This window comes from Microtus oregoni, unplaced genomic scaffold (assembly GCF_018167655.1).
Source record: "Microtus oregoni isolate MIOR12 unplaced genomic scaffold, Mior012 000008F_ref0000371, whole genome shotgun sequence".
Classification (NCBI taxonomy): Eukaryota; Metazoa; Chordata; class Mammalia; order Rodentia; family Cricetidae; genus Microtus; species Microtus oregoni.
In genome coordinates, this window is record NW_024543067.1 from 41,914,391 (window position 1) to 41,929,928 (window position 15,538).

Here is a 15,538-nt window from a genome sequence, read left to right on the forward strand (position 1 = left end):
ATCCCCACACAGTCACTGGTACATTGTCTGCACATGGGCAGTTTCTACTTTCTAGCCTGTATGTGAATCATGCAGCACGTTCTCTCTTTCCCCGGAGTCTTTCATGCTGTGAACTGATTTTGAGTTTCTTTTCTGTTGCTGCTTTTGTTAAATAGTTTGCCTTTATTGCTCAACAATATTCCAGAAGTGTTTTTTTTTTTTTTCCGCTACTTGTTTTCTGTTGCTAAAATGAAAGACCCGAAGCAAGGTACTTGTGAAGAAGAGCTTTATCTGGCACACAGTCCTAGATTCATCAGGGCAGAGTGCTGGCATGGTTGCCATCTCTGCAAGACCTCATGGCACATGGCATCATAATAGCAGAAGAAGGGGGTAATCAAGAGACTGGAAGCCATAGTGAGCACAAGACCCAGCATTGATCTACTGTAATAACGCCCTCCAATGACTGACTCGGGACCTTCAAACATCCCACTCCTCCCTTCAACAGGTGGCACCTCAGTGACCTCCCAAGAAGTACCTTAAAATTTAAAATTCCACCACTTCCAAATACCATCATCCTGAGGGCTGAGTTCCCAACACTTGAACCACTTGGGGACAAACTTAGACCAAACCCAAACTGATGGAGTCGAGGTTTTCAATCTTTGACTACAACAAACCTACAAACACCCCTGTAGAGGGTTTGGGGCTTTGTGCTTTCTTTTCTCTCTGATGTGTACCCGTAAGTGGAATGGCTGCGACGTACGCCAAGCGCACTCTTAACTTTCAAGGAACCGTGGAGCTAGCCTGCGAAGTGGCTGTGCCACCTTCAGCTCCCACTGGTGCTGTGTGGGCGTTTCATTTGTTCTGTGTTTTCGCCGGTCTGATCATCAGTCGCCTGATGCTGTCATCCTGGGGTGTGTGCACTTGTCCAGGTGTTATCAGTGCACTTCTGTTTATCTACCTGCTGTCTTCCTTTCTTTTTTCCCTTCCTGTCTTCGTATTCCTTTCTCTGGGCATTCTTGTCAAGTGAGATCAGCGTGCCTGTGAATCGAGCTGACTGAGAGAAAGTTGGCAGCCGACTGGAGAGAGTCAGCTCAGCCGGAGCCATCCTTGGTGAGGATGCAGGCCTGCCTGAGGCAAGGTAGACTCCAAAACTATTCTCCAGGGACCAGGACTCCCCTCCCCTTTTGTTGAAGCTCATCTTACTGGGGTGTCCTTCAGTTGTAGTAGTGAGGGTCCTAATATCCCTAGCATTTCACATCTGAACACCGACTGCCGGCATTCAAATCAGAAGTCTTGGCCAGATGGTTGGGTTAAGATCTATTCTTTAGGGATCACTAACAGCCTTGGGTCAAAGTATCCAACGTATCATAGTACCATATCACGGCCACACGGCCGGGTTTGTTTAACCAAATACTCCTGCTTCAGGTATCCATTTGTAACACATCAGGCCCTTTAATCTTTAACTACATTATCATTTCACAATGTGATCCAAACACTGTTTTGGAAAGCAGCCTGCACTTCCCAATATCATATCCTTCCGTTTTAGTGATTAGATTTAATACTTAACAGAAACATGCCCTTATTTTCTCAGAGAGCTACATCTGCAAAAGGGCAGCATATGTACAACCTCTGTGAACAAACAGGAGACACATGGTGTCCAGGCATTCCTGGAGGTCACTCTAAGAAGAGAAAAGGCCTGAGAGTGGTAAAGACCATTTGATCCCCTGCCTGAGACTTTCGGGAGCCCTGGACTCGCTGGGCAAACCTACCTCACCTGAAAGACTCCAGATTGCCCCGGGCGGCCTTAAACAGCTCCACCCAACAAAAACAGCTCAGTAGGAGCCTAGGTTCCAGAAAAAGCAGAGAGGCTCACAAGGAACCCTGTGGGCCATCCCTATTGCCCGCCCAGTCTCTAAGCCCCGCCCTCGACTCCGCCCCACCAGGGCTACCAATGGTCCCGCCCACTGGCGCTCGCGCCCCGCCCCTACGTGCCGCGGGAGGGCGGGAGGAGGAGTTGGCGCGAAGGAGGCGTGGCTGTGCCGGCGGAGGCGCGGGCGGGCGGCGAGACCCGACTTTAGCTGTGACACCCGCGGCGAGCAGTGTCGGGTGCGCGGAGCGAGGCTCAGGACGCGCTCCGTCGTGTCTCGCGCCCGAGTTGGGCGCCGGACTTTGGCTGGATCAACGCAGAGGCGACGCCGCAAGTCCTGGTCAGCTTCGGGGGCCGAATTTCACCGCTGCTCCTGTCGCTCCTGAGCAGACACTGCCTGCCCCGGGAGAACGGCACTGAGTTTCCCCTGCAGAAGGAGCCGGGACGCGCGCGGCGAGCCCCAGGAACCGGGGGCCGACCCCAGCAGATCGGCGGAGAGGTGGGACGGGATCGGAGGGTCGGGGGTGGGTCCCTGAGCCTCTGCTCAGTGTCTGCCCTCGCTCGGTCAGCTCTGAGTTCCCAAGTTACAGTGCCCTCCTGCGCGCTGCGGTAGGGGCTTCGTATTCTGGTCTGTCTGCAGGAGCTCCGGTGGGGGCGTCCGAAGCGAGGAGGTGGCTCCAGCGCTGCCAGAGCAGAGAGGCTAGTGGGGATAGCTGTCTTCGCTTTTTGGAGCTTGTATGATAAATAATCCGAGGAAAACCCACAAGGGGCAGCCTCCCAGCGTCTGCGTTTTCAGGAGTTGACCTGTCCCCCACTAGTTATGAACTTCCAACACTACAGGAGTGCTAAGGGCTGATTGATTAATTTCAGTCAATTTCCATGTCAATTTCTAGGTGGCTCAGCAAAATTTTGAACACTAGCCATGGAAGATTTGATGTTTGTCTGCAGCAACTTCCTCGACCCGTAAGTCCTGCAGCCTTCCATTCTTGTGTGCTTTTAAAGGCTCCCAGGCTTCTCTATCCAGAGTTGTTCTGTGTTGGTTGGCCATGGGGAGCACCCTGGGCTGCCATCGCTCTATCCCTAGAGACCCCTCAGACCTGTCACATAACCGTAAATTCAGTGCTGCTTGCAACTTCAGCAACATCCTGGTGAATCAGGAGCGGCTAAACATCAACACCGCCACTGAGGAGGAACTGATGACCCTGCCTGGGGTGACACGCGCAGTGGCCAGAAGCATCGTGGAGTACCGAGAATATATCGGTGGCTACAAGAAGGTGGAGGATCTAGCCCTGGTCAGCGGCGTAGGGGCCACCAAACTGGAACAGGTCAAGTTTGAAATCTGTGTGAGCAGCAAGGGTAACTCCGCGCAGCACTCTCCCAGTTCCCTGAGGCGGGACCTGCTGGCTGAGCAGCAGTCTCATCACCTGGCCACCACCGTGCCCCTCACTCCGCGAGTCAATATCAACACAGCCACCCTGGCTCAGCTCATGAGTGTCCGAGGCCTCACGGAGAAGATGGCTGTCAGCATCGTGGACTACCGCCGTGAACACGGTCCTTTTCGCAGTGTGGAGGACCTGGTGAGGATGGACGGAATCAATGCAGCCTTCCTGGACAGAATCAGACACCAGGTGTTTGCAGAGAGGTCCAGGCCCCCATCTACTCACACCAATGGAGGTCTTACCTTTACCGCCAAGCCTCATCCCAGTCCCACCTCTCTGAGCCTGCAGAGCGAGGACTTGGACCTGCCACCAGGGGGGCCCACACAGATCATCTCCATGAGGCCTTCCGTGGAAGCCTTCGGAGGGATGAGGGATGGGCGGCCTGTGTTTAGGTTGGCCACCTGGAACTTGCAGGGCTGCTCTGTGGAGAAGGCCAACAACCCTGGCGTCAGAGAGGTGGTCTGCATGACGCTTCTGGAAAACAGGTGAGGACAGGAACCACCAAGGGTGCTGGAAGTGAAGACAGCTGACATGGTCTCATCCGAGGGTACAAATGAGTGGATCCCTTGGGGGGCAAGGGAGGGGAAGAGCGTTTAATCCGTGCTCCTGAGGTCCCGGCCAGTATTCTCACCTAGAGCTGATTGCTGTGCAGTGGACCCCTCCTAAGAGGAGGCTGTGTGGGTCCTGGGCTCTGCTTTGGAAGGTTTGGCTCACAAGGCTTCACAAAGTTTAAACTGAGCCAGGGACTTGGGAACTGAGGTATAGTTTTGCATGTGAGAAAAAACTGAGTTTTTAAAAGTTCTATGACTGGGAAGGAAAGTCATGTTTTCCCATCAGATATACGTATTTGCATGCAGAGGATCATCGTGTTTGCAAACACATATGCTGTCTTCACCAGGGTGATGGGAACAAAGCCCCCAGCACCTCCCTTTCCTTGTTGAACCTGAACTTGGCTTTTCGCATGCTCCTTCTCCTGTCCCTTAGCCAGAAAAGGCCAGTTCGGGTGTGGATACTGGGCAGATTGTTCCTTTTGAGCTAAAGGAGAAAAATCTGGCAGGTCAGGCCAGTGGCAGAGACTGTTTCAATAGTCACACAGTCGCTGTCTGTTAGGAACATCTGCTAACTCCCCACACACAGAACAATACATCATGGCAGGAACTCCTGCTATTTGTAAAACAGCAACAGCGTGCAGTGTGATCCCATTAGCTCCTTTCTGGGTCAGGAATCCTCAGGTCCCGATCTGCAGGGATCTGGGGTGCACTGCAGGTGCTTCCCTGCTGCCTTCCTTTGGGGGGGGTGATAGCTTGGCAAGGTGGCAGCTTGGTGTCTGGAGGTGAGATGTGAACTCTCAGCAGGAAATCAGTGTATTGGGGCAGGTCACCAGGACAAATTAGTGAGGGGAAAAGCAGGTCACAGCATTCTCTTGGCACCATCTCTTGGCAGAGCCTCATCACCGATCCCCCGCACAGTCCTCAGGATCAGGACCAGGAGACCACTGAGTGCTCTTTCCCCATTTCGTGTTGTCTGTTTGTCACCCCAACTCATTCATTCTGCAAACTCATCTTGTTCATAGCCATCAGGACCAGGACAGGATCGGCAATAGTGTCCCCTGCAGCTGCCTAGGGGGACAGTGGCCAGCAGCACGGTGGCTTCATTCCCATTGGGGGCTTTCATAAGGCCTGGTGTGAAGTAAAGAGAGGAATGAATCAGGATCTGAAGTCTTTCGGGAGGGACAGCACCCTGGGCAGTCCTTGTCCATTTATTTCATCAGTGTTCTCTGGAGTATGGCCCTTGGACCATTGCCTAGGAAGCCCTGGGTGTCAGGTTTCACCACACCCCCAGGTACTTCTGGTGTAGTTTGAGAAGCATGTGTTCTGGGCCATCTCTGTGCTTCTGAGTTTCTCTTTAAAGACCATCCCCATGTACTGGCATTTGTGTTATGATTTTGTGTTGAGCATTTCTGTGACTTTGTCCTCGCCTTGGATCGTTCTGGTCATCCCTGAGGTTAGTTGTTCACATAACGTTCAGTCTGCTAAGGAGTTGAGGGCCTTAGCAGTTTCTAGGACTTACGCATGTGGAGAGTGGAGGAAGGGAGGGTGAGAACTGGACATGATCCTGTAGTTCCAGGTACTCAGAGCTCCTCAGGCAGCTGGCCTGGCTCTTTATCAAGCCTGGAGCCACCAGGGTCTGCTTAGAGAGGGGCAGTACAGAGCAACACGTCTTATCCGGTATGAGTCCTTGGGGCTTTGTCCTGTTTTGGTTTTTGATTTCTTATACTGTTGAAGACATTTATCTGCTGACTTCAGCTAAGTTCACCCAAACCCAAGGTATAGAAGAGCGTACTTGTCATAAACAAAGGGAAGGTGACCTCCACCCCCACTGTGTTCTCACACTAGCCTACGAGTCCTGTGAGTTCGTGACTCCTTTGCCCTGATCATGGTGCACTCGGTGTTCTGAGGAATCTTAGCACATAGTTAGTGTCTGGTAAAACCCAAGTAATAGGCTTAGAGCCTGATCCGTGCAAAGCTGGGGTGGGTGCATTTGCCTGTGTGACTGTCCTAGGGCACCAGAAACTGCCACGGAGTCCTTAAGGACGGGTGGCAGTGCCCATGCTCCAAGAGTTGTGTGTTCACACTGATTCACAGAAGTTTCCCGGCATCCCAGGAATTCCCTTCATTCATAACAGGAAGCATTTTCAGTGTGAGCAAGAGTGGGTGCAGGGAGTTTTCCAGGTGGCTCTTACTTTGGTATGCGTCTGTGTGTAGTAGAGGAGTGCCCTGTGCTTAGCCTTTGTGTTTTCTGACAGCCTCCATATCCATCTGATTGCCCCAGTAATTATAAACAGTAGGGAATATTTATTTGCTTTTGTCAGATACTCTCCATCTCTGGGTTAGGAAATAAGATACAGGAGTTAAACCACTCGCCTCTGAAACAGCTCATTTGTGACCAACCTGGGACAGGGACCAAGACCAGCTGCCGTTATACCATGCTCGTTGCAAGCGTGGTGTTTACTTAGGCATAGCCCCTGCACACTGTTCCTTGGTTAGGTGCCCCATTCTGTATTGAACCAAAGGTATTCGCTGATTCCTTTACCTGTCACAGACATTAGATCCATTATAAAGGCATTATAAAGCAAGCCCTGGGCAGTTTTGCAGCGGGAATGGCTATCTCTTAGCTTCCTTCTGTGAGTTTGCTCAAGTATGTGCATTTTCTTAGTGGAGAAGTGCCCAGATGGGAATTGGAGTCTTTATTGCCCTGATGTGCTACTGATTTGATAGATGGACATGTTTGAGCCACAGGAAACTGTGTTTTGCTTGTGAACCCTAAGGTAGGACCTCTGAGAGCTAGATAATTTTAGTCACCAGGAGCCTTCAGGGACACCATGCTGTGTGTGGCATGTGTCTATACATTGCCGGTTTCATCAGATTCATTTGTCAAACTTTGGTCTTAGGCAATGTTCTTCCTCCTTCGGTATTTATGGAGCAAGATTGAAAGAGGAATGCTTCTGCTAAATATCCTTGCAAAATTTGGTGACAGTCGGCGTGAGGAATGATGGCTTACTGTTTATTTATTGCTGACTCATCATTCCGACTTAAAGAATTCCTTTGGTTTCTGAAGATAGACTCAAGGAAGAACTGGCAGATAATCTCCAAAAGAAACAAGGAGATCTAACATCCCAGCTGCCTGTTTCCCCCACATTCTATATGAACAGGAAACTCTAGTGTCAAAGTCGGTAGCTTTTTAATGATTTCCATCTAGTTTCTTGCTGTGTCTTTCCCGGCAAAGCACAGGTAGATTAGTGCCCGGCAACATGGACCGTGAGAAAACAGAACCCACCAAGAACAGATTTTAGTCTGTCAGACTTGATTAGTGGGATCAGCCCAGACAGAATTCATCTTGTCATTTGATTCCTTCATTGAAAATTACATATTGAATGTTCACTTGCTGTGCACATGTATAAACACAATTCAGGGATCAGCTTGGCTCACCTCCATGAGAGAGTTAAGTAAATGTCAGTCCGTTTGTATGGTTCAATGTCAAAACAGCGTGGTAAACCCAGGATGGTTTGCTAACTCACAAAGACTGATTTGGTATCTGATTGCGTTTTTTTCTGTCTGAATAATTGGCTCGTGGTGGGAAATTAAAGAGTAGGTAGGTGAACCCAATATAAAATCCAGGCGCAAAACTGCTCAACAATCCTCTTAAAGTAGGTACTGTGACATCTCTTTTGATAGCTGTGGAAGGAGAGGCTCGGAGGATTGAGGTAGCATCCCAGTGGCCTTCAGAAATATAGATGCTGGAGCCAGGATTTGAAGCTAGGCATTTGTCTGATTTCAAAGCCAGGACTAGGTGCATATTATTTTTACCACATTCAATATGTTCTTCTATGTCCTCTTGCTGACCCTAGCTTGCCCACAGTTCACTGTTTCCTCACTGTCTGGGGTCAAGCATCAGGGGTTTTGGTGAAGGATGGCTTCACCCAAATCCCTGAAACTGTCTTGGCCTCAGGAGCACTCCGTGCCTTTCCTGTTTTTGTTCCTCCAAAGGATGGGGTGGTAACCAGATGTGTGGAGCAAATTCAGAGGACGCCAAGGCCTCTCTGTTTGGCGCTAAGTATAAGAGTTTGAGACCTTGGGCTCCACTCCAAGGTGGAGTTCCGGTTTACGGAGCCAAGGAATTCTGGGTCATTTTCAGACAGAAAGGTGGTCGGCTCGAAGGCTGTCATGGATTTGTAAGAAGGTGGGGTGAGGGAAGGGAGGTCTCAGCGTGGGCAGGGTTATTTCACAGAAGGAAAAGGGCTATGTTTGTTTTACAGAAAGGTTGAATTTCTTTGGGGTCTAATGTCAAGGTCCTGATACTGTTGATTTTTCCAGGTGATTAAACATTCATTCAAGCATTTTTTTCTTATTCTTTTTTTTTTTTTTTTTTTTTTTTGAGCTTTCTCTGGGTAACAGACTCTTTCAGGCAAAGCCAGTTGCTTTGCTGGAACTTCCCTTCTGGATAAGTAGGTGTGCATGTTAGCACACAGGCACCTCACTGCAGGTAGGTGCAAGGCAGAGGGTAAGGAGGCTGCTGAAAAGGGAAGCTTGTCCATCAGTTGCTGGAGGATGTCAAGGAGCCAGGCATGGAAAATCTGGGGGTAGAAGTAGAGGTGGCTGCAACCTGGAATGGACTGAGTTCTGTGACCTGTAAAAGAAGAGGCTGTTGTTGCTTCAGGTGTAGCGACTGGGAGAGGAAGTGGGTGGAAGTGAATGACCTACTGGAGGTGAAAACGGAAGGGATTTATCTGGGTTTGGGTCGGTGTGAGGAAGAGGTGGTGACTTGTTTGAAACACATTGAATTTCCTAGACTAGAGGGTCAATGGCAGTTGAGAAATTCTGGGGTCAACTGGCATGTTTCTGCACTGTGTCAACGTGATACAAGTCTCCGACCTCACTTCTCCTCCCTGTGTAAGCTGCACTCTGGTCAAGGGGTCAGGTGTTTGATGCCCGAAGCATTTTGAGGCCATGGCCTGTCCTCTGCCCCAGAGTGGCATCTAGCAAGGCTCCATATGCTTTTAGCATCCATGACAGGTAGAACAAAGTGGTGTTTAGGATTGTGAGTAGCTTTTCATCAGAAGATACTTGTGTTAGTTTGTATCCGTGTTGATGGAGCACCTCCTCTATGCTTCTTCCTCTATGAGGTCAGCGGCACAGAGTCCTGACCCATGTTAAGGGAACTGACAGTTGTGAAGAGAGGTAGGAATCTGACAGGCAGTTTGCAGTATGAGAGAGGAAGTGAATATTGTCGAGAAGCCAGAGAGTCCAGGGTACCAGTCTGCTGGGATCTACAGGGTATGTGGAAACCCCAGCCTTAGGGGGCAGTGAGCACCAACTTGGGAACAAGCTCACTGGGAGGAAGGTTAGCATTTAGCAGGGAGAGATGTGACAACGGTTGGGACTACTAATTAGCGGCGACTCCCTGCCTTCCCTTTCTGGTAGAGCAAAGGACTGAAAGGGTTAAGCTGGGCTCTCCACGCAGGCCTGAAATGTATAATACTTAGAAACACAGAAGGTTTCTTCTAGAGTAATATACAAATAATTAACATAAAAGCAAACTCCTTTATCATAATTCTCTGAGCCTTTCAGGGTGGCACACCTTTAATCCCAGCACTGGGGAAGCAGAGGCAGGCAGATCTCTGTGAGTTCGAGGCCAGCCTGGTCTACAGAGCAAGTTCCAAGACAGCCAGACTATGTATAGAGATCCTGTCTTTAAACAAACAAACAAAAAACAAGCAGCAACAACAAATAAAAACAAGTGTCTTAATCCATAATCTTTAGCAATCTCTGGTAGGAGCAAATAAAATGATGCCCTTCACTGACGCTCCAGTTGCTCCTCACAGATGCTTTGTCTCTGTGCTTTAGAGGCAGCGAGGTGGGAGCCTAAGCTCTTCCTCTTCCCATCAGAACTCGAAGGAGATGCCACAGGAACGCTGGGTGAAAGCTTCCCCGCCTGACTCCATGCAAGGCACTCAGGCCTTATTCTGGATCACAGTTTTTGCAGTGTTGATTGATAGCTGCCACACATGTGGGTCCCAGTGGCTAGGAGCCTGCCGAGGGAATCCTAAAGTAAACATGTCATGGAAAAGAAGTCTGGAATCCTTCAAAATCCCACATAAAGAAACCGTCTTTTTTTTTTTTTTTCTCTCTCTCTCTTTTCTTTTTCTGGCTATAGTTCCCGAACTAATGTTGGTTTGTGCTTATTCCCAACCAGCCCCTGTTTCCCCTGAGGATTCTATTTTGGTCCAGCCATTACCTGATTAAGCTGTTAGGCTGGGCCTTTGATTGTGAGGCTGCCGTGAAGTCCTGAAATGGAGTGCTTCACCAGGGGAATGCTACCCTGCTTGTCTGTGACCCCCTACATCCTGCTGTTCTGGGATTTGCAATCTTTGCTGGTAGAACACTGCAGGGTCACATTGATACTTTGTCTCAATTCAGGCTAAAAGCTTGGAGTCTAAGAGGGCTGCTTAAGGGAGATTGTATTGATCCAATAACTGATTCAAAAGAAACCTCTCCCGAAGCTGTTTGAGCAAATTCAGCCTGACTTATATTTTTTAAAAACCCCTTTTAAAGAAATTAACGGTTATTTTTATAAAGCAACCAGTTTGACCATGGCACTTTCGTGCATGTGTAATGTACATGCTAACATCCACCACCCACCATTATTCTCGTTGCCCCATGGCTGTTTCCATTGCTCTCCCCAGATAGTACCTTCCTACAAAGTCACGTCTTCAAAAACTATCGAGAGCCCACATTTGAGAGGATGCATGGCATGAGTGTCTTTGTGAGTTGGGTTGTTCCTCTTGACATAATGATCTCCAGTTCCATCCATTTTCCTGCAAATGGCATGATTTCATCTTCTGTTATTTTAAGTAGAAGAAAAAGTGAAACAATTGTGGTCTGAAACGATAATTAGTCTTCTTGCTGTTGACTTCGCTTCCTCTTTCCCTTGGTAGGAATTGTTGCAGCAACAGGTCTGGGTGTCATTTTGCCCTTTGCTCTTGTTAACAAACTGATCTCCAGTCTTTCAACCTTCAAGTCTCACTTTAAACAGCAGAATACTCCATGCCCGTCTCCTTACCTGATGGGGCTGGGGCTTTTGTCTGTTTGATAATGCTACATAGGCCAAGAACAAAACCAGATCATTAACACTGGAATCGCTGGGGCTGAGGCTTGAGCCATCATCTTTGCCTCTGTCTGATGGACATAAAAGATGTCGCTCAGGGAAGCGGAGCCCTTTGTTAGGGTCACATGACTTTTAATAGTGGACTGTGAATGATGGTCTCAGCAGTCAGCGTCTGAGTTTGGTAGAACTCAGAAAGTGCCTGGAAGTTCAATCTTCCTTATTGCAGTCTGCGTCTAGACTAGCAGCTCTGCCACCCACTTTCTCTGGATCCTTCAGTATGTGGGTTCACAACAATGCCATCATGTGTGTGAGTGCATGCGTTTGCTCTGGCCATCATGTGTGTGAGTGCATGCGTTTGCTCTGGTTATCATGCATATAAGTGCATGTGTTTGCTCTGGCCTTTGCTTCTTCGAAGGAGAGCAAGGATATTTGCAAAGCAAAATGGGTGTAGGATACTGCTTTTTTTTTTTTATGACTTTTGAGTCTTTTATAGTTATCTTGCTGGCCCACAGCTTTTTTTTTTTTTTTTGTCAGCAGTTTCTTACTTACATAATTTGCTTTTATAGAAGCCTTTCAGATATTCATCTTCATTTTCCTAGGAACTTCTCTTTCTGTTCACACTTCTTATTCATGAGTTGGTGTCACATTTTAAAAGGTGGTAGTAATATGTGCCCCTGGCATTAACAGTCTAGGGCCAGGTATAGTTGGCTCTTGGTAAGCATGGATTCCTGTAGGCATGGCTTTTCTGGTCAGGAATGTGCAGTGCCATGGATCTCCTGAGTCTGCATTGACAGAGGATGGGGACAGTTGGGTAGATCTCTTGAATTGAATTGCTGAAAACAAAACAAAGCAAAACAAAACACCACATCTCTGTGTCTGTAAAATTACCAGTACCTCCAGAGGAACCACAAAACACACTAGCCAGGTTTGGTGGGGCGTTCGTTGGAAGGCAGAAGCAAGAGAATTGTGAATTGGAGGTCAGCATGAGCTACAAAATAAAACAAAATTCCAGTCAAACAAAACAAAACGAGTCCCGGCACCTGTGCCAGGTTATGTAGTTTAGAGAGCGTTGCAGGGCATGGAGATTGCAGACTCCTGGCAGTAACTGAAGTTATTCTCTCATTATCATTTTCCCTTAAAGGCCGACTCAAAAGATGTGGCTAGTTATAAACTCACAAGTTGATTGCTCCAGTGCACCAATTCTCCACAAGTTCATCATTTCAGTTTTCAGAAAGATAATTAGCAATGCACTTTTATTTATATTCTTTGACATAGAACTTGTATTGGTGAACAGGTTTTAAAAATAGTGGTTCTCAACCTGTGGGTTGTGACACCCTCAAAGGGGGTCAAGTGACCCTTTCACAAGGGTAACATACCAGATATTTATGTTACAATTCATAACAGTAGCAAAATTGCAGTTGTGAAGTAGCAACAGAATAATTTTATGGCTGGGGTCAACACAGCATAAGGAACTGTATTAGATGATTATAGCCTTAGGAAGATTGAGAGCCACCATTTTATAATTTACTGCTGTGAATGGCTCTGAGCTGGCATGGATTTTTAAGAAGGAAGGCTGGATTTGATGCCTTATACATTTTTTTTTTAAGTTTTAAAGTTAACACAGTCTTTTTAAATTGTTCTGAATTGAATTTTAAAGTTTAACTTTTTAGAATGTAGAATATGGCTTATCTCTCTCAGTGACCACAGGGAGCGTTTCAGTATATGTGAACTGAACACAGTCAACTAGCAGGCAAAGTGATGGTTACTCGTGATCTTGTGTGGCGGTAGTTTTGATGGTTCCACACTTGTAATAAAAATACAAGCCATTGTCAGATGTCATTAGTTTTGACTTAGAAGTAAAGTTTTTATCTTTCTAATCCTGGAATAAGCTTAATTGAAGAGTATATCAGATGGTGGTTCATATGCAAACTTAACTATGGTGGATGGGAGGTAAGATTGCAAGGTTATCCATAAGCCCTGATTTCAGATATACTATTTTCTCTTTATTTACATCTTTCTTTCTTTCTTTTTTTTTTTTTTTTTTTTTTTTTTTTTTTTTTTTTTTGGAAACAGGGTCTCATTATGTAGTCCTGTAGTCCTGGATGGTCTAGAACTCTAGAACTCTCTATTTAAACCTGATTGCCCTCAAATTCTGCCTGCTTATATCTCCTGAATGCTGGGATTAAACATGTGTGCGACCACACTGGGATCAGATACCAGATTTGTGTTCATCAAAACTATTGTTAGGCCGGGAGGGTGGGGCACTATTGTTCCAGCTCTGTGGAACAGGGATCCTGTGCTCCATGGTGAGACCCCGTCTTGTCTTAAGGCCTGCCTTTCTCCCATAATAAAATCCAAAAACAAAGAGAGAGGAAGAAAGAAAAGGTGGAGGGCCGAAGGGTGTCTGTGTGATATTTTGATTGATCAGTTTTGCTGGAGAACGTCGTATACATCTCTTCTAAATTGCAGAAGTCCCTTCGACTCTGAGGCTTTTTCCACTAGGAAGAAAGGTGATCTCTGTTTTCTGCCAAGTACCTGGAATTCTGAGAAGAGGGAGCAATGTTTCTGTAGATGGGGTGTGTACTAGTCAAGAGCGTTGCCATGGTAAAGTACTGTGAATTGAGGGGGCAAACAACTGAAGTTCATTGTCTCAGTGCTGGAGTAGAGAAACCACAAGCAGTGATATAGCTGCTGTCTTTGTTTCATGTTTTACCCACGGCTGGGTCCCTGCCCCCTAGCTGACTCTCTCTGTTTTCACATGGCCCTTCTACCTATCTGAATTCAAGTTTCCTCTCCTCGTGATGAGAGGTGATGGTTCATTTTGCCGTTACCTCTTTACAGACTTCTAACTTCAAATGGTCACATTCTGAGGTACTATGGATTAGGACTTAACATGTGAAGTTTAAGCAGACACCATTCAGTGTATAAGAAGATAATTTAGGATGAAGTGACCAGTGTGTCCCTTCTTGGCCATTTGTGAGGAAGACACATCTTTGAATTTTCCTGGTGAAAGTTATCAAGGTATTGAGTGCTCAGATTAAAGCTGGCATTCCGTTACTGGGGTAACACAGTCCTCTGACACAAGGGCAGCTCTCTTGTGCACCACAGTAGGTCTGGCCTAGCTTTTCTCTGCACTGTCCTTCAGAGGTGCCAGCCTGGACATCCCCCTGGAAATACATCAATAGCCTGAAGCTTTGTGGTCCACCTCCACTCCCAGGCAGCGGCCTTCAGTCTGCCAACTTTGGTGCTTGCCCTTCGCCTCAGGTAATCTTGGCACATGAGCTTGCCAGGCGCTAGCCGTTCACTTCAGGTAGGATTTAGTGTCTGTCTGTTGTCTAGAACTTTGTGTTCCTTAGACCTGCAGTGAGATCCAGAGTACCTGTCGTAGAGCCAATGCCAATGGAGCTTTCTCTGACTTTTGTTACTGAGTGCCCAGTTAAGGGCTCCTATCCAGATCTCCCCCACCATAGCAGGCCCTGTACTGCAATTGCATGAAGATGCATGGAGATGCTATCCACCCTCCTAGACTGAAGGTGTCACGAAGGTAGGGGCTATGTTCAGTAGCATGGTTTTGGCACAGCGGCACCAAGAAGTTCATGGCAAGAATATATGCTTGGTTCCATTTATTATTTAAGTAACACTATAAGCATTTTATATGCAGTAACTAACTTTATTCTCGCACCAGCAAGTGGGTACAGTATTTCTATCAGACACACAAGAACTTCCTTGCAGAATTTAGGCAAGCTTGCAGGGAGTCACTCAGAGTTAGAGATTGTGTAAATGTGGAGGGGGTCACAGGAGGTCAAAAAGAAGACAGTTTTATACCTAGAGAGGCTGGAGAGGCAGCATGAGTTGTGGAATGGGGCCCTGTGTCTTTGAGTGAGCTCAAGGTGGTTGTTAATTGGCATGCAGGAAGTCACACTGTCTGTCACGTGAGGCCGGCAGTGCTGGGCTGTGTGGTGGCTGGGTTTGTTCTTGTGTTGAAATATGACTTCCAGGCCACGCGGCTCACCACAGTGAAGTGACAGGTAAGTGGTTTTTATTATGGTCACAAGGCTGTACAGCTGTCACCTGTCTCATTCCTGAGCACGTTCATCAGGTCATAAGAAGCTTCACACGCCCTAGGTGTCACCCCCATGGCCTGCGCTTTCTTCCCGTGGACTCTTAGCTCTCTGTGTTAGATTCCTTGCACTTTGCGTGTTTCAGAGTTGAGCTGTGCTGTGACAAGTGTCAACATGGCTCAGCTTTCCATTTTTCCTTGTCAGCTGCGTTCACTATATTGGCAGATGCTAGCTTTTTTCTACCTTTTGGCTATTATGGACATTCATGAAGACATTTTTAAATGGAAGGTATACTTACTGCTCTTGACTATATACAGAGAGTCAGGTTTGCTGGGTCAGAGTTAATTTTATGTTTAACGTATTGAAGAGCTGCTGGACTCATTTCGAGAGTAGCCGAATCATTGTCCATTCCTTTCAGCAGTGAATGAAGGATCATGTTCTCCACATTCCTGTCAACACTTATTACTGTTTTTTTTCTTTATTTTTGACCATAGTGATTCTATTGGGTGTGGAATAGTGCTACTAGG

At 47.3% G+C, this 15,538-nt stretch overlaps 1 protein-coding gene across 1 annotated transcript in view; it reads left to right on the forward strand.

Moving 5' to 3' along the window:
- The first annotated feature begins 2,024 nt into the window (after positions 1–2,024).
- The window catches only part of Eepd1 (endonuclease/exonuclease/phosphatase family domain containing 1), a 105,681-nt gene continuing 92,167 nt past the window's right edge, over positions 2,025–15,538 (forward strand). The window contains exons 1-2 of the mRNA XM_041656721.1: positions 2,025–2,345; positions 2,740–3,770. Of these exons, the coding sequence (XP_041512655.1) occupies positions 2,893–3,770 (878 nt within the window). The 5' untranslated portion in view covers positions 2,025–2,345; positions 2,740–2,892. The remainder of the gene's footprint in view (positions 2,346–2,739; positions 3,771–15,538) is intronic.